The sequence below is a fragment of the Parus major genome, chromosome 2 (genome assembly GCF_001522545.3).
Source record: "Parus major isolate Abel chromosome 2, Parus_major1.1, whole genome shotgun sequence".
NCBI classification, from domain to species: domain Eukaryota; kingdom Metazoa; phylum Chordata; class Aves; order Passeriformes; family Paridae; genus Parus; species Parus major.
Window position 1 is genome coordinate 142,128,202 of NC_031769.1, and position 19,740 is coordinate 142,147,941.

Here is a 19,740-nt window from a genome sequence, read left to right on the forward strand (position 1 = left end):
ATAGAGGTTAATAATGACTAGTCCATTTTGGTAAAGGATCTATAAAATATACCAGGTGGGGTCCTGCACAAATCCTGTGAAAAACAAAGTATTGCAGAATTCACATGGAAATACACACAATGCCTCAGAGACAAAACCCATTCTCTAATGTAACTGCTACTGCTTGCTGTGAAATACACAATTATCCTATCACATAGAAGGATAAAGAGCAATGAGAAAAGAGAGGAGTGGCAAGATGTTCCAGTGGCCTAAACTGCAGTGACATAGCAGTTATCTCAACCACTGTAAACCAGGATCTGTGCTAGCCCCATGGTGGTTTTGTGCATGTTGATTCCAGAATTGTTTTGGTTTGTTTTCCAAACCTTTTGAAGTCTTAAAGGAAGAAAAACAGAAATTTCATGGCTAGTGTAAACCTGATATCTGGAATTGCTTTATAGTGAAAAGATTCAAATGAACCCAGACTGTTTAAACAGAAGTCCAGTATAACATTTCAGATCCATTCATGTCGCCCCATGATCCCACATCATGCTGGTCCTGTTACAGGAGGAAGAAATATAGTTTACTGTCCACGTGGTTACTCACTTTTCTGTCATTTGAGGTACAGAACATGAACACAACTCTCACTGAACAAGGTAAATTAACACTTCTTGGCCAGGATCTCAGCTATGGGGGCTGCTTTTTCTGCCTCCTGTAAAGTCTGACGTGAGAGACACTAACAGATTATAGAAATGAGTATTTAGCAGATGCCAGTGCTAGCTGAAAGTGTGATGGCTAAATGAGAGGGCACAAGATTCTACATGGGGGTGTTACTTTGCCAGTGACTGAGCTGGGCAGAGGGTGGGTGTCAGCCAAGGGGACAGCAGTGGGAGAGGGGAGTGACAAGGCTGACTCAGACACAGCATGGGGAGCAGCTCAAGGTGCTGGTGTAGAAAGTCATGTAAGCAGTACCAAAATGTTAATGGCTAGGAAAAAACCCCATAATTCCAGACTGAAAGGTTAGGGGTGGGGGAGAGCAGAGGGAAAAGGCTGCTGAAAGAGCTTTGTGATACTCTAATTTAAACCTGAGTTTGGTGTGTTTCCTAAATGGACTGGAAGAAGGGAGAAAGTGGTAGACACAAGATAGCATGAAGGAAATAGCTACTTTCTGCAGGAAAATGATTCAAATATTGCTTTTTCCATGACTTCCCATGCCCTATGGTTAAACAGTAAAGTTTTAAGGACAAACCTGTAATTACTGTACAGGCATGCAGGTGGGAAGGGACATTTCCCATGTTGTCTCACAAGACAGTTGATCTTGCCTACAACAAAGAGGACACTGTGATTCATCTTCCCTCAATCCACATAATTCCTTTGTATCCTGGTACATTCCCCATCACCATCTGAGCACACTCATGATGTCCCAGCACCCTGAACAGAAGCAGGGATGTTGCTGACCAGAGGCTGTCCAGCTGTTGGAGGTGCATGTGCCAGAACAAACAAAGCAGTGGTGATATTTTTTAAAAATTTTACTCCTTCCTAATATGAGAAACCAGATTAATTTATGGAACAGAAGGAAGACTCAGACAACTTTGCTGAATGGATTTTATGTTTCCGTTTGTTGTGCGTATGGGCTGGGACTAACACCCAAGGAAATATTGAATGAAAGGATAATTCTCTGAACACTGCAGCCCAATTCTCCATTGGAAATGTCTTACTGGGAAGAAAATGTATCAAACTTCTCAAAATGTTGACTTTTAATAGACTTTTTTCATTCAGATGCAATTAAAAACTTTATTAATATTTTAAATCTGACCTATGTAAAGTGATGGATTAGAGCATGAATCTTCTTTTAGTTCCTTAAATTGCATTTAAATTGAGTTCTACACTTCCCTTATAGTTTTCTTTGTGGCTGACAATTCTGAAATCTAAAATAGTAAGAAATTTTAAATTCTGGGTATGGGATCTGAGTCGGGGCTGTGCCCCATTACACCAGCCATGCTCAGGCCTTGTGTGATTAAATAGCATAGTGAGGGGAGGTGAACCACTGACAAATTTGCTCTTTCAGCAAGTTGTTTGTCACCAGATTGTTTCCTTCTTTGAGCAAAATATTTCAGGTTCTCTCACTATATTTTTTAATCTTGTGTCTTGAAAAGATTAAAGATTATTCATGACTTTTGGGACTTTATGTAGTAATTCACTTGATACCTGGGATCTTGGATTTTGCTTCCTCTGGATCCCTGTCAGCTTTGCATGATGGCTGCACTGAAAGAAATATCCTCATATCTTCCTTTTCAGCAGATAATTGTGGATAAATTGGTTTTGGGGGGTTCTACCTTGTGTCTCAGTGTAAATAGTCTCATTGTATTTTTGTTTTAATAAAAATTTATTGTTTCTTCTATAAGATTACTAGTGCAACAAGGGCTTACGTATACTTCAAGCAGAATTTTTCTTTCCCAGTTGTCTTGATGAAACTCTCACCAATCAGCCTTCCTGGGGACTAGTCTCTCATAAATCAAGTAAAAATGTCTGTTTTCCAGTGGAAGTTAGAGTGATGCTGGAGAAGTGAGCCTCCTTGCTTCCAACTATTCCCACTATTTTTATTTCCTTTCAGTCAAGTGCACATAGTATTGCAGACCTGCTGTTGCTGCACTGTCATAGCATATGAAATTATCAATGAAAGTCAATGAAATTATTTGAGATCTGTGCAACCTCACCCTGTGCCATCAGCTTTCAAGGAGTGTTCTCCCATTACCTTATCTTTTAAAACTGATGACTTACATCTGGATGTAGACTGAAAGAGAAGTTAATGAGATCATATTGCTGTTGAGGAGCAGCAAAGACACAAACAATATTCAGCTCTTAGAAACAGATTTTTTAAGAAAGATGTTTAAAACAGAGAGTTGAAAAATTACTGTTGACTTGAAATAAATATTGCAGCTGCATAGAGGACATCAGAGGGATTCTATGATTAAATGGAAGGATATATATTTTTGGAATATAAATGTCAGTTTATTAATATGCTCAATCATCGTTAGTGCCAAAGTAACCTGTCATCTGACAGAAAACTGCTTGTACTCGATACAGCTTCAACCCGGCCAGTGGTTGTTGTTTTCAGAAGCTGAGTTTGCTCAGTGTTCATACTTTCCAACAATGAAATGCAATCATTTCAGCATTGTAACACCTACATCATGTCACTGTGTATTATGAACTGTAGCTCAGCCCTGCCTTCTGAAAACTTAAACAAAATGAAAAAGAAAAATAAAGCAAGAAAAAAAAAAAACCAACACAAGCCAGAACCTACAGCTTCTCTACTTCAGTGAACATTTTTTACAATTGGAGTTGTGAATAATGCAGCTACCAAGCCCCAGCTACCTTATGCTCCAGGCTGGAGTCTTTAAACATCAGTGAAAAAGGCTTGATATGCTCTCTTCTCAATTTATCGCCACTCCGTAAGTCGATGGTGTGCTCTATTCGCTTGTTAATTTCCTCAGGCCCAGACTGGACATGCAAAGCTTGTGCAAGATGGTTTGGAAGCAGATTTATTGAATTTCTTGTTAGGGCAGCCAGAGTCTAGGGGAAAGCACATGCAAACAGAATAAACCTGCTGGTCCCCTTGGGTTAAAAATGCAATGTTTTAGTTCATGTTGCATTGCAAACCATTACAGCATTCCATGCAATTCATTCAATGAAATCTACAGAAGTTTAAAATAATAAGTCTGTTCCACTAAACACATACAGTAAATTCAGGGGAGTATTTTAATGCCTTCTTTTTTACAGGTAGGAGGTTTGTTGTTGCACTGAGCATTAGGACTTTATTCTGCTTTCCAAATCTGATATTTAATTATTAAAGCATGCATGGGGGGAGTACACACACCAAAATCACAGCAGGATATCTGACTCAATGGTGTGTTTTAATAAATAAGAATGGGAGCCATATGAAACAAAACCCACAAAACAGGAGAAATTAAGTTTTTCTTATCTCAAAGTTACTGGATGTGTGTAGTTAAGGAACAGATCACTTAGTCAGGAGTGAAGAAGGTGACATTTCTGATTACTTCAGCATGGGCTTTCAGATAATCTTCTTCACTACTGGTATATTTCAGCCAATCTAGATTACAGTTAGGCTATATGATTTAATTTAACTGTAATTCGTATTATCATTTAAAATATCATCTCAAATGCATTATTCCTTTGCTATTTCAATGACTAATCAAAGAAAAAAATGAAAATACTTTTGCTTCACAAAGGAATTCTAGCAGATATAGTATGAAGGGTGTTTCATCTTCAGCAAAGAGTTAGAGTTTGCTTTCATAAAGAGAATAACTCATTCCCATTTCATTGTGCCATTTCATGACACAAACCACAGTGAAGCAGCTCTTTCCCACTTGAATGGGAAAATAAACTCTACTACTGTAATATTCCCAAGGATTAAGAAATGTTAATGAATGGAAAGGATGTGAAACTTCATACATCATAGCATAAGACATTTCAGTATTATTATGGGTAGGAAATAAAACTCTGCCTGTGAAAAGCTATTCCATAGTTCCTTCCTGAAAAGACTTTCAGCTCTATCTCCTACTGGGCACTGTTGAAGCAGGAGTTTAGGGTGTTTTATCACCTGATGCCCCTGGAAAGCCAATTCTTTTGAACCACAGGATTACATAGGGCAAATGTCAGAGGGAGACTTCCCATGTTGATATTCAAACTGCAGTCAGCAAAAATATTCTGATGCATCTTGGACAGCAGATTAAAACACAGGAAGGGTCTCAGGTACCCAATACCAAAGCCCAGGTGACAGCTGTCCTTAAATCATAAAATCAAGTCCATGGACTCTGTAGTCACAGATAGTGTTTCATATTCCATCTTGTTATCAGTAATTTAAGATCCCAAAATACAGACAGAAGAGTATGTCAGGATTGAAGTCTTTGTGTTTAAGTGAAAAACAGTTTTCCTGTTTGTTTAGTAGAAAAAGGACTTCAGTAGAGAAGGTTTGGGAAGACACTCTACTGGAATCTTCCCTTATTGTCTAGCAAATCAGTATCATCAACATTAGGAGAGAAAAACAGTAACAAAGAGACTTTTCTCATGCTTAGGATTCAGATATGTCTGAATTCATATCTTGGCCTTGGAGAAAACAATCAAGGCAAGTGCATAATTGCTATATTAGTACATGCTCTGACACTACTTTGGTCTAAGTACTCCTATCTCTTTTAAAATGAGATAGGAATAAAAGCTTTTAGCAATTTTTGGTGGCTGAAAGGCCATGAGTGTGTCTGAAGTCCCTGTTAAAGGATAAGATCACATCAGATGGTGGTGTGTAAATTGATTCCTCAGAATTACTTTGTATTTCTGCTTCTACACTGGAAATGAGGGTGGAGAATGTCCCTAATCTTTTTGATAAGAATTTTGTTTTATTTATACAAGAAAAGAATCTCAGTTCATCCTAGTAAGTGACTATATTTTGGTTAAAAATTTATTTTAAGCTGTGATTGATATGAAAGTTTGTGTCCTTGCTGAATGTATGAAGTGTTTTACAACTTATGGTAGATGAACATGACATAATATCACCACTATGGCCATGGTGTCTGTAGTATTTGCAAAAATAGACTCTGAATTTGCATTTATATTCACAATATAACAACGAAATTCATATTTGTGTTTCATTGTTTTCTCTCCCTCGCATCCATGCACGTACTTAAGAAAATGGGTTCCCTGTATTTAGAAATAAAAACAATGAAAAAACATCATGCAAATGATTGTCTCAAGAATAAGTTCTAACCACATTTTGTCTCTTATCCCCCTCTTTATTCTGCATCTTTTAAGACTTCTTTATGCAAACACAAAGAAATATTGATTTTTCCTATTACCTCTCCTACACTTTTGTGAGCAGCTCTATAAAAGACAGAGTTGTGAATTCTACAGTGGACTTTTGAAGATTTCTGATGCTGACAATAATCATTTATTATACACATAGTTCTGTTAAAAAAAGAAAAAAAAAGCCTAGCCAAATTTGCATCTGAAATTGAAAGGTGAATTAAAACAAACAAATAATAAAACTCCAACTTTAGACACATTTTATAGAGACTTTAAAATGTAGTTTAAATTAGATTTTACTTCCTTCCTTCCTAGGAAGATTTCCTGCAAAAAGTCCAAGCATCCTGTTCTCAACAAGAAGGGAAATTTTAAATCTGTGCTATTTAGAAAACCTTAGGAAGGTTTAAAATTATTTTTTTTCATACTGTGAGGTTTTGGAAGGAAATAGGAAAATAAAAGGTCACACCTTTAAAAAGCCAGGATGCAGATAGGATTTAGTTCATGAGGAAAACACCTAAATGAGGGTGTCTACAAGTTTGGTGTCTACATGCTCAGTGCCTAAACTTCTGTTTCTTCCTATACATATTCTAGATACTTTCAGTTGCCCAATCATGAGTAGCTGTGGTCAGAAGAGATGCCTTAGGGAACTTAGGAATAGTCAGGAGCCAGGAGATGTGGCACAGGACACAGGACACAAGTGCCACTGGTGAGGACCGGGGTGTGCTGGGGTATCTCAGCACAGAAATCACAACAATAACAACAGGGTAGCTGTAACACCCAGGTACCTTGGTTTTGATCTGAATTCCACCCTTTTGTTTAGATTTGTCTGTCATCTTGGCAGACTTTTAGTATCATTCCTGGGCTCACTTCACTACTAAGGTTACCCCTATAGAGGACAGAGATTTTAATATGCTGTTTTTCCTAAATCACATCCTGTCAGGCCCATCAGGTGTCTCCACCAGCACATACCATGACCATATCATGCTTTCAGCTACTCCTTTTGTATGGTGTATGGAACAAAGCCAACTTAAACAGACATTAATTCATTCTAGAGGAGGAGCCCTCTACACTCTTGAAATAAAATAACTTCTGTCCAATTGTCTATGCTTTAAGAAAGAAGCCCAGACACTTGTTTCAATAACAGAAAGCTCTATTTATGTTGGGCATGTCTGAATTTCAGACAAGAGCTCACACCTTTGGCTTACCTCATGATCAGAGCACATAGTGATAATTGGGCTGTAGACAGTTGTAGTTTTTTGCTAATATCTGTGACTGCCTCCATAAAAAGTGATTATTCATTTCTTACATAAACACATTTACAATTCACTGATTCAGGCTGCTCATTGAACACAAGCTTCAGGTAATAAGTATGGCTTGGGATAAATTTGAGTTTGGCTTAAAAACACCCCAGAGATTTCTTTTCACATGCTTCCTAACATAACTAGAGTTAAAAGTAAGGTACATGTGATCAGTTGCTCAAATTTTGTTGTAATTTAGATTGGGTAAAGAAATAATTTAAATTCTATTGGAAAATATTCAAACTTGCAGAGTGATTCATTGCTGGGTTGCTGCTACTACAATTCTCAAAGCCTGCTGCTGACAGTGACCTTTAAGGTGCTTAATTAGTGTTATTAAATGCTTATCCTGTCCAAGACTGACACACCTCTGGAAAAAGTTAATGCATCCTAGTATAATTTAAATCTATCATCAGAATTTTTTTAACTGAAATACATTATTTATGAGCAATACTGCCTATTGTCTCAACTGTAAATTAAAAATTACATAATAATTGAATCATACATGGGACAGCAGATTTTTAAAATCTTGTCTCCACCAAAAGGCTTATTGTAAAACTGTTTAATATAAAATTATAGCTTTTCCCAACACCAAATTATTTAAAAAAACAGTGAGAAACTGTTCTAAAAGTAGATTGTTGCCATAAGTAAAAAAAAAATAAATTAAAGAAACTATTAAGCTATGCCTATTTAAATTATTTCCAAGACCTTTTTACTAGTACTGGGAGTAACTAGGAGTTGATCAATAATTGAATAAACCCACTAATTCTTTATTTTGTTCTTTGTCTTTGCTAGCATCAAGGTCAGGTTTAGCTGAGAAAATGACCAACAAAATGAGAGCTTACTCTGCATCGATTTTTTTGGACTACAGAAACTGGAATATCTTAAAGGGAAAGAAATAGAGAGAGATCAGAAGATATCCACAACAGCATGCACCCATACCTCTACTCTAATGAAATGACAATATGCAGACAGGTCAATAAAATACAGAGAATACTATAAGGCAGTGTACATGCAGATACACAGATGTACAGAACATATATAAAACAGGTGTTTTATATAATGGCAAACTGCACCATGCTGAAATTCACTTTGAAAAGATGAAGACACTGCTGTGAGCTGATTGATTGTGAAATTTTATCACTTCTGACCACATTTGTAGGAAGCAGAAGGTGGTTGACAAAAGCAAGACCTCCACACAACAATGCTTAAGGTTCAACAGACAGTTCAGACAAGCAGGAATAAGGATGTGCAGCAGAAGAAAGGATATATAATGTCCTTGCAGATCCCTCAAAGAAAATGAAAGAAAACTTCAGCTGACCTTGCTTCATAAAGACTCATCAATCTTTCAAGTGCACTGAGAAAAGTGGAGTCTGAGGGCATTTTAACCTTTCCAACTTTAATTTTTCTAAACAGACAGACTTCACAAAACAATTTTTTTTTCCATACAAGACTGTTGGTTCCCAGGTTGCAGGCAATCAGCCACGCAGTGCTTTTGGAAAACATCCGATCAGGAGAAATTGCTATTATCTCATATTTCTATTGAGCTACAGATGTCTTTAGAATCTATATCTCATCTGCTAGTGAACTTTAATTATATCTTAGAGTCTGAGTTTTTAATATTTTTGATTAAGAACCTGGTTTCACAAGGTGTTTTTTTGTTCTCTTCCCTCGGATATCAATAAACTACGCTTTTTCCTCTCGCAAAATATCCATTCTTTCATCCTTTTAATTTGATGGCTTGACATGAATCTATGCAATGAGATATACACTCTGACTAGAATGTTCCAGCTAATTTAGTAACACTAGATTTATTTCTAATTACTTCTTTGTGAAGTCGTTCAATTAAAACTAAGCCATGCAGTATTTAATTTCAGTTGGGAAAAAGAAAAAAACAACGAACCCAAAATCTCTGCTTCATTGGCATTTTCCCAGTATAGATACAAGATTTTTTTCTGACTTGAAACAATTTGTTCAATCCTCTGCTGTTGCAGTACATGTTAGAATAAAGGTTAAAGATGAATTTGTCTCCTCTGAGGCCTCCATTATTGAAGTGCACTCAATCATGCATTCATCTCAATGACATTAAAGGAAGTTTGACTTACGTTTTGTTTTCCCACTATGTTATCAAATGGAAGTTCAGGGCTCCAGGATCCTTCAGTAAACGTAGCTCCACTGTTTCTCCTGTCAGAGGAGCTGACAGCCTCTTTCACAATATCTTCAGGTAAAGTCAATAGACTCTCCTCAGGCTGTTTAATTAAATAAGTCTCAATGTTATGTTTCCTCAGGAATTCATTGCGCTCTTTGCCATGCCCTTCTTCAACTTTATAATCCCCATTCAGGCAGTCCAGAGTGGCTTTGGAGATGTGAATCCTCCTGCATAAGTAAAATAAGTAGTAGCAAATACTGATTGGTCTCTACTAAATATAGGTTAGAAGGAGGTTTTTGAATTCTCTGTATTGTTTAACATCATGGATAAATACAAGGTTTTCTATTGTAAACAATGGAAATTAAATAATCATGACCTTTAAATTTAAAATCATGAGCTTTATTTGTGGCCAAGTAATCTCAAGACATGTATACATCAATAAGATGTCATTAATGCACCAAGTCCCGTCACAGGAAAAACACTTTGACACTCACACCTGATACCTGTGCTCATAGTTAATAGTTTAATGGGAGACTATCCCAAGTGAAATGTTATTCTGAGTGAAAGAAAATTGTGCTTCAGGGAAGTATGTTGAGAGAAAAAGAAATGGTAAGCATTAGAGCAGTTTATGTGAAGATCTTAAATTTCCTTCTGTTTCCTGAGATAGTTTAAACATTTAAAATTATTGCACTGATTACTGGTCTGATTGCACCTGAAGTAAATTAGGGAAACAAGGGAACTATACAAAGGCAAGCGACATAATAATTTCTATTAAGACTAATCAATGGGTGCAATAAGCTTTGGCCAAAGTGAAGTTGGAATTAAGAGGTTACATGTAAAAGAGATCAACTTTTGCAATGGTATGATTGGAATTTGGATGTCTTTCAGCTAAACTGTTTTTAAGGAATCTTCAAGTTCCTGTATGCAGGGAAATTGCAGATACCTCTAGAATACATCAGCATGGTCAGCCACGCTCTGCTGTACAATGCAGCATCATGAATGCAGTAAGAACTGTTCATTAGGCATTTATCTAACCCAAGAAAATAGTTGGAGTGACTTTTTAACCCAGCTCATTTTTTGAACTTTGGGTGCATGTCACTTTCTGAAAGACAGACTTGCATACAGATTCCTAATATTCAGAGTGAGATAAAATTCTTGATCCTGTACTGATGACACATGCTAAGTTGCTTTTCTCAGGCACCACAGTTTGGCTTCCTCCTGTGAAGGAAATGTCCCAGCATTCTCCTTGGGAACTTCCTTCTGCAACTCAAAGGATGCCAATACAGAATTGAATTTCTTAATAATTTGATGGAATAAAAAACTATAAGGGCATATGTGATGTATGTGCATTGCAAGAAAATAAAGTGTTAGTTGTATTTTAGCAGTTTGAAGTACCCAGGAGTATCAGAACTTGGCACAAACTGTCCATGTAAAGCCTTAAATATTAACGTTTAATTAAAAAGATAAAAAATTTGTATCCCAGACATTTTTTAAGCTCTCTCAACTTCCCTGCTTCTTCCCAGGTTTTGTACAACTTTCTCTTTCTGAAGTTGTACTATTATAATGATCACATGGATTAGTAGTATTTTGTAGTGAAAAATCAGTGAAACTCATGATAAAACCCAGCAAAAATGTTTCTTATATAAAAAAATATAAGCAACTTTTGTCCTGGACTTAAAGAGCAAAGCATGCAACCTCTCAGAAAGATGATACATTTCCTAGCACTAAGAAGTCCAAATATGCTAAATTGATTTAAGTTAAATACTAACTTAAAACTAGATTAAAAAAAAAGAGAAAGTGATACACTAGTTGCCAAGGTGACCATCTCTCTCTTTAGATTCAACTATTATAATTTAGGAATGTTGAGTAACAAAGCCCTGAAATATGGATTTATGATGGATATGATAACAGCTTTTAAGCAGAGTATGGAGAAAGTTATTAATATAATATCCTTAAATGGGCCAAATGGTAATAAATAGTTGGTAGATTATAAGTATTTTCTGGCTTTACCTTTTGTACTGCTTGCTTCAAAAAATTTAAATGTGGAGGGATATATTTTAAGTTCATACAAATACAGTAGATTGGGAACCTGAGTATTGAAGTCAAAAAGCATTGCTTTACCTACACCTGAAAGCATATCAGGCCCACAGTGTTAGATGATACCTGTCATTGAGACATCATTGAAAATTAAATATTACTTAGGATTTATGCAATTCAGTACTGGAGATTAATACCTACATACACTAAGTAAAGACTATTTGAAAATGGGATCCTGGCAGAAGAATGTCACTGAAATAACATGGTATGATCTTACAAGGTTTCCTTCTCAGGTGTCATGAACACGTTTTTTACTCTCAGAAAAGCAGAAATTGCAATTTTTTCTCAGTGTTCCTGACTGCCTTCTCCCACAGCAGCTGGGCTGTTGGCTTGTGCTCCTTCTGTCAGGTACAACCTCTCCCTGCATCACCCACGCCGTGGGGCTCAGGGGGACATTCAGGGGCAGAGCTGAGCCCTTTCCTTCCTGCTCTCAGCCTGGGTGAAAGGATGTTTCCCATCCTCAGCTGCCTCTCTCCACTATGTCCTCAGGAAAATGCTGCAGTTCATCTTTGCTCTTGTTTTACACCGTGAGGTGAGAGCAGGACCACTCATAACCCCAGGGCAGCTTTCCTGGTGAGGCTGCTCCAGGAATGGCAATGTCCTCAGAATTATAACAAGTGGGGGGATTTGAATGTTGGTGGCAGGGAGAAGTAAGGCGAGGCTGAAATGAACTTAACTGCTCTATTAAATCTGCTCTGCACACTGGGAGACTCTGATGTAAGTCTCTATTCTGAGGGACTTGGTTCACTGCTGTCACATACAGGCTTTGTTCTGCTGGCACACTGATATCCAGGAAATCACTCTGCTCTGACAGACTGAAAACCTGCCAGGCATTTTATCTGCAGCAAGGCTGTGCATTTTCTGGGTTATTCATTAATAGCCATATGACTTGCACATATTAACAGCAATAGACTCTGCTTTCTGCAGGTGTGGATGGTGAAACTTAAATGATCAATTTGCTCACTTGAACAAAGCATCCTCTTAGTCATCTGGGGCTATCACGTGGGATAAGCAGCAGGCAATTAAATTTTTTCTGAAATTCTATACACGGGTGACATATGCAGAGTACAGAAGTTGTTCTCAGAGCATGCAGAATTTCATTTTCTGTTAATTCCAAGAATATATATTAGAATAAAGGTTTACTATGTAGAACTGTAGAAGGGGCCTGCATTTGCAATATATGAAGCAAATTTCCTTCCAGTTTCCTGGGAACATGACAGCTCTGACAGATCCTGATGTGTGTGTAGGGAGGACAGCACACAACTCAGTTCTGATGATTTAAAATCTCTGTCATTCAAGGTGACAGCGCCACTTAGACTTTTTTTCCACATAAAGATGTCTGCTACTATTGCTTCTAAATTCCATGGCTAAAATTGGAATTGTCTAGGTGATCTTTTCCATATCTTTCATCAGTGGCAGGTTGAACTGAAAGTTAACAGAAGATTCCTGCAATCACTACTGTTAGCTCTAATTTAGGATTTGCAGCTTCTGAACTAGCAGGATATATAGGCCATATCATGCAGAAATAACATTCAATTTTCAGGTGAATCAGCCACATCAGACACTCAGACACAGAAAAAAAATAGGCTTTTTTTTAGTGGAAAACAACACATTTTTACATACAGACAGGTTAAGATAAATATTTCAAAGCATCTACTAAAGCATCAAATTATTTAAATACTTCCTAGAGAGCCTGCTGTTTACAACAATTTGTTATTAACATATTAACCTATGAACACATAATTCTTCCCACATTTTGTGCATTATGAAATAAAACAAATTATAGCTTTGTGCCTCATAGTATCATTTGAATGAAAAAGGTGGGAGAATGAAGCCTGGAAAATCTCATGAATGGTCAAAACCTCACTGGGAAATTTGAGCTACTTCTGAGGACTATGCAGGCTGAAAACAAAAATTGATCTTTTCCAGAAAACCAAGGCTGACAAAGAAAACTAAAGATTTTTCTCTTGTCTTTTCGAATTGCTCTACAAGCTGATCATTTCTACCTTTTTTGTCTACAGCCTCACTAATCCTTATCAACTGCAAAATACCAAAAAAAAAATAAAATAAAAGGTCATAGTTGATGAAATGATGTAAGAGAGATAATCTCTTGGCAAGGTTAGCAGTGTAATGTGCTGGCAATGTTTTCTGACTGTGGGAAATACACTTTGCCTTACCCAGGAATTCCACCTGACTCGAGTTTGTTTGCAATATCCACGTCCCATGACCAGACATCAAACTGCCACTTTCTCAGGCCCAGCACTCCACACAGAACTGATCCAGAATGAATCCCTATTCTCATGTCAATGTCGTGCTTTGTTCTTGATCTGACATATCTGTTAAACAAAACACACAAAGAAAGAAAAAAAAAGACTTATGAAAATATATGCCACAATTTTCCATATCATTTTGAAAAGGATATGATGTAAAATACAACGTCAATTAGCTGTAAAGTGCAGTCTAGCCTGTAAAATCAAGAGAGACCTTTCCAAATAGAAAAGGTAGAGGTAGTGATACAATTATTCTAAAAGCCAGGTTGTCATTAAGCACATAATTGCATGCATGGCTCAGTGGCACACTTATTATTCCAAACAGATAGAAAGGGGAAAAGAGAGAGAGAAAAAGGTGTCTGAGTGAAAACATTTCTTTGGACTTATTGAGTGCTTTAGCTTGGCATTGTAAAAGGTTGAGGAACAGTATGGAGCAGTTATAACAGTATGGAACAGTCAGGAACAATAAGGACAGTCCAAGAAGAGGAATTTTTTTCCTAAAACCTGTTTATTCTTCCATATTCTTGTGTATTTTTTATTAATTTTCAATTTTTAAGAGATGTTATTTTATTGATTGGGATTTTCCAGAGTTCTTTTTGTCAAATGATTTTTTATTTTCATTACATTTGGCCATTTGCTCTTTCACGACCACTGTGTGAGTTTAAAATCAGTTTTGTCCATTCTATGGGGTGGTGAGGACCATGTCACCTCTCAGAAATAAACACATATGAGCATATTTCTTAGAAGGCTGCTTTTCCATTCCTGTTTGTGTGACAATAATTGTTTGCACCAGAAATGCTATTAGAGTTTGTGTTCATTAATCTTTAAATTCTGAGCTCAGGATAGGAAAAACACATTGCTACTGCTTGTCTACAAACCTGCTGTGTCTCTAAAGGAGCTCATCTCTACAGTCACTGCAGTCAATAGAAACACAGCAAGATCACACCACAGAGCAGGCAAAGAATAAACAGCTCTATTTCACTGCTCTCAAGTTAAGTGCCTCAGATGCCTCAGTAATGACCTTGACACATCCTCTGTAGAGGAGAAAAGAGTAAATTGCTTACTGCATTCAATACTTTGGCTTTCATTGTTGCAAGGGAGCATCAGCTCAGTTTGTAAGGGAAAAAAATCCCAAAAAAGTTGTAAAATGGAGAGGAACTAGTTGCACAAAAATGTGAAAAAATGGAAATAAGAAATTATTCTTTATTTCCCTTTCCTTCATACTATAAAAACTTGGAGAAAGGCAGGCATATGATGTCTCAGTGCAGTAGTTAGCCTACAAGACCTGTTTATTATATTGGGAAACCAACATATTTCAGATATCTAAGAGAAAAAGGTTTTAAATAGTTAGTCATAAAATAATAAAGAAGAAGCTTTGAGATGGTATTTATCTGTGTTCTTATATTTAGAGCTTATATCTTCATTTACAAATTTCTTCATTGCAAGCAAGCAAGAGGGCTTGCAATATCAAAATTAAACAATTACCTGTCCCTGGAAGATGTGATATACAGCAGCTCCTCCACACTGAGCAGCTAATAAAAATGAGACCACTGAGATTTTAATCTATTTTGAAGAATTTTTATATGGTACAAAAGTATCTAAACTGACATTCAAAACTGTCAGAGGAATTATCACACAACTCCTCACATGATTGTTTCCCGAGTCTGCCTTTTCCTTTTGTTCAGACTAAGATAATAAAATTTCTCATTTTACATCTGATTTCCTTATCTTGAAATAAAAGATAATTGTATCTAGAGAAAAAAAAGAGCAAAAAGCTTTTCACTGAACAATGCAGTTAATAGGAAGGGCATAAGTTTAATAAAATATATTAATAGCCTATATTTATGTAATCTTTCTCTATGCATATATAAACACACATGCTGTTTTACCAATTTCATTTCTATTTTACCAACTGTCATGTCCTGTGATGAGCAGCTGAAGGCTCTAGGTATGTGTAGTGTAGAGAAGAAGAGGCTGAGGTGTGACCTTGTGGCTCTGTAACAGCTTCCTGAGGAGGGGAAGGGGAGAGGGAGATGCTGAGCTCTCCTCCCTGGGATCCAGTGACTGGATGAACAGGAATAACACAAAGCTACACCAGTGAAGGTTCAGCTTAGATTTTAGGGAATATTTCTTTACCAGAAGTGTGGCCAAACAGTGAAACAGTGTCTCTGCTGAGGTGATGCACCAAGCCCCTGATCAAGAGGCATTTGGACAATGCCCTTACCATGCTTTATCTTGAATTGGCAGGCTGTTGGACTAGATGGTCACTGTAGGCCCCTTCCAACTAATATGGCTTATTCTTCTATTTTATTCTAGTCTAGTCTGGTCTAGTCTAGTCAATTGTATTAATTTTAAATATGGTAAGCTGTGATCTTGTATTTGTATTTTATGTGAGAACTAACACACGCAGGTATCACTGGAGAGACCAGGTACAAACAATGGTGTAAATGAGCAATGAACCCCTCTATTTCCAGAGTGTTCACTAAGGATTGCTGGATTTAACTTTTCCTTTGTCATAAAAATGTGGTGATGGCCTGGAAGCTTTGGCATCCTCCATCACACACACAGGACTTTTGCATTTGTCCAAAACCTCACACAGCTGTGCTGTCCTCCCCAGCTCCTGCAGTGCACTGCAGACACTAATCAAGGTCCCCTCCCCCTTGCCTTATCTGCCTTTCACAGTCTCCCAGCAACTCTTTATGTGCAGTTCAGGTGATATTTGATCTCAGCTCTTCATCAGCAGACAGTGGATTTGGCTTCTTGCCTGCATCCTTTGGCTGAGGAACATTGTGTTTCTCTGTCTGCTGCAGTGCTGGTGCACATGCAGGGCTCTGTCTGTGTCCTCCTCTTGTCATGCACAGCAATGTGCTCCCGTGTTGATAGGTAGGAAAATAATTGCAGGAGGGGACCTGGCTGCATGAAGTCACAGGCAACCTGGAATGTATTCAGACAGCCCTGTTCAGCACATGAATCAAAGCAGAAGAGTGATCTAGTCTCACTCAAATTATTATTTGCAACGCAGGACTGAAGCAGAACTCTTGAGAATCTGCTGTGGAAACAATAATCATAAAAGTGTTTGTTGTAAGATAAATTCTTGAACAAAGAATGAAGTAAACTTGAATACGTTTACTTGAATAAAGTAAAATATGTAAAAATAAGTAAACAATGGTTTACTTTATTTAAAATTTTCTCTGCAAAACTAAAAAGTTTAAAAATTAGGTCATTAGTATGTAAAAAGTCATGGAATTATAATTATTTCTTTTATTTAAAATAGGGAATGATGTGGGTTGAAAAAGATTTCTCAGTTATGTAAAGAAGGGGACTTAATCATGGTCAAATCCAAGTCCCTAGCAGCCAGACTACCACATACTTTAAGGGATCTTGTTTACATACAGATATAGGAAAAACAAACCCTGAAATAACAAAGCCTGGATCACCTTCATCAATAGTGGTAGTTCTAACTTATTCAGAAAAATTCTCAGAAATGATAGCATGTACTAGATAAAAAATGTAGAGATAAAGATTTAGAGTCCATTTTGCAAAAGTTCAGGTATTCCACATCTAGTTGTCTCAAATTTATTCAGCTGTCAATGAAGCTTCTAATTAAAAAAAATGTATTTTCTTCAACTACTTAACAGGCTCTCTGCAGATATGTTGACGAAGTGCATGCACAAAGATGCATTATTGATGATCTATAAAGAAGCCCTCTTTGCCTCACAAGTGCTTTGATATCTTATCCAGGATGAGGTAACTGTGGCTGTTGTTATTCTTGGCATTTATCTCATTTCAGTCTAGCCAGAGCTAAAAAAAAAATCAATGATTTTAATTGGATCTTGGCATTTCCTTCTGGTCAGCATTCTTTGATGGGTATTTGATTTTTGAGTGTTAATTGAAACCTTTCTTATTTGCATGAACAAGGTGACCGAAAATTCAGAAATTTGCTTTTAAACTTTTTCTGTAGCTGTCAAAAATCTGAATGCCCTGGAATTCAGGCCCTGCTGATAGAGAGTGACACACTGGCTGCTTCTGTGCCGACCAGTTCAACTGTGCAAGGCTATGTCTATGCTTTTAGATACTTAAAACAAGCCCAGAATGCTCCCTCATTCTCAACATGGTCGTTATCATCCTCTTGCAGGTGAAATAAGAAAGCCTGTGTATTCTGGTTGAAGTAAGTAAGGGTCCTAGCTGTCTGCTGTGAGCAGAAGGATGGACAAGAGATCTCCTGTGTCTCCTGTTAACTGAACTCTTCTTTGATCGTAAGGTTCAGTTATATAGGGAACATTTTGGTTGGACTTAACAGAATTATGGAATTTTCTTAAAGGAATGCAAATGTTTTTTGGTGCTGACATGACAGGATAGTAGATGAAGTAAGTGTTCTTTTCAGTGTGACTCTGGGAGCTGTGTCATGCCTGTGAAGGAGATATCTGTTATTTAAAAAAAGCTAGGTTAGAGGATACACTAAACTACTGAACACTTTGAATGTGACTTAGGCGATATAGCACTTCATAGATGAGCTTTACACAAGTTTAATTCACAATTTAATGTAGGTATTTTCCCAAGGACCCAGTTTAAAATATCACCAGAATGAGTTTGCCTTGGATATAGAACTGGAATCTAATGAAGGCAGAAACAATTACCTGGAGAAGTTTCATATTGTTAGACCTGTCAGTAATACAACAGACTTGTTCTGAGTTCAGACAGAAACTGTAGCTACAGAGTTAATACTGCTGCATTTCTCTTTCTTATATCAATCCGCTCTGAGAGGCAGGAAAACAATACAGCACAAGGAACCACACACAATATTATTAGAAATTTGCTTTTTCATTTGGAAATTATGTTATAAAAATCTATATAATCATATAAATATACATACAAATATATATATATATACATATATATATATACACTTCTATACCATTTTTCCAATATGGCCTTGACTGTGTTTCATGGTGCATTCAGAGGAAAGAGGTTACAGAAGTACATGAACCTATTCATGTCTACTTGGTTTAGTTCATATCAGCCAACAGCAAAAACAGGGGAAGAAAAACTATTCTGATATTCTCTCCATTCAGAGTCAGTGGCTGAAATGGACATGTGGAGGTGACAATATGTTCAAGTCTCTGTGAGAAACCTGTATTCAATCTTAGAACTGTCTAAAAGGTGCTGGCTGAACTTGTGAATATATCACAATATCCTTTTCCACCACCACACAGAAATGAAGTTAAGCTTTAGTTTTTGGGTTTGTGAATACATCCTCTCTTCTGTGACTCAGAGCTCATTGCATCATAGGCAGAGCCTTGTAGGTCATAGGAGGAATAATCTGTGGAAGGAATCCAGAACTGGATTAATTATAATGATATATAATCATATAATTAAATAATTTATTAATAATGGAATATGAAAGCAATTCCTCTCTCCTTTACTGCCTGAGTAACTTCTTTAGCAAGAATTGATCACTTCAAGGTTTTTGTTAGTACTCAACAGATTATAAAAGCAGTTTTTTCATGATAAAAGCAGGAAGCTTGTCAGGGCAGTCAGTCACCTGAAATAGTTGAGGTATTTTTGGTTCTGGGCTTTGTTTGGGTTTTTTTTAGTTTTCCTCTTTCTCCCTCTCTCATAAATTTGTCTTAATATTAGTACCTAATTACAGACTTTTAATGAAGACAAGCTGTTATCTAATTTCTGGAGTTTGGCCTATATTGCATGCTGGGACCATTTATTCTGTCATAATAGTTACTCTTTCAGATGGTTTTTAGTGGAAATTGGTCCAAAAAATGAAACAACTCAGGACTCCTTGATTTACCAAACAAATATACCAGCACAAAGGTTTGTTTGAATTTCCACTGATATATATATTGTGCCATTTCCATCATTACGCTATGAAAGGGAGTCCCTGAGGAGCTGAGTCTCCAATAACCTCCCTTCCCTTCTGCTCCCAGTCACAGAGATTTTAGGAATAAGGATATTTGAGAAGATAGTGTTATCCCTGACAATCACTTAGCTAGGGTGATAATTGTTAAAATGAAACATTATCATCTGGCGACTAAAAATTCCTCTGGAATCTCATTTCCATCAACAGTCAGTACAGACAGGCATTGATAAAATAAAATTAAACACAATGAGACTTATTGCTAGA

General features: G+C 36.9%; 1 protein-coding gene across 1 annotated transcript in view; it reads right to left on the reverse strand.

Annotated features, from left to right (window-relative positions):
- Window positions 1-19,740, reverse strand: part of ADCY8 (adenylate cyclase 8) — a 119,338-nt gene that overhangs the window by 33,064 nt on the left and 66,534 nt on the right. The window contains exons 6-7 of the mRNA XM_015619782.2: window positions 13,512-13,670; window positions 9,194-9,464 (exon numbers count right to left, since the gene is read on the reverse strand). Coding sequence (XP_015475268.1) covers window positions 9,194-9,464; window positions 13,512-13,670 — 430 coding nt within the window. The remainder of the gene's footprint in view (window positions 1-9,193; window positions 9,465-13,511; window positions 13,671-19,740) is intronic.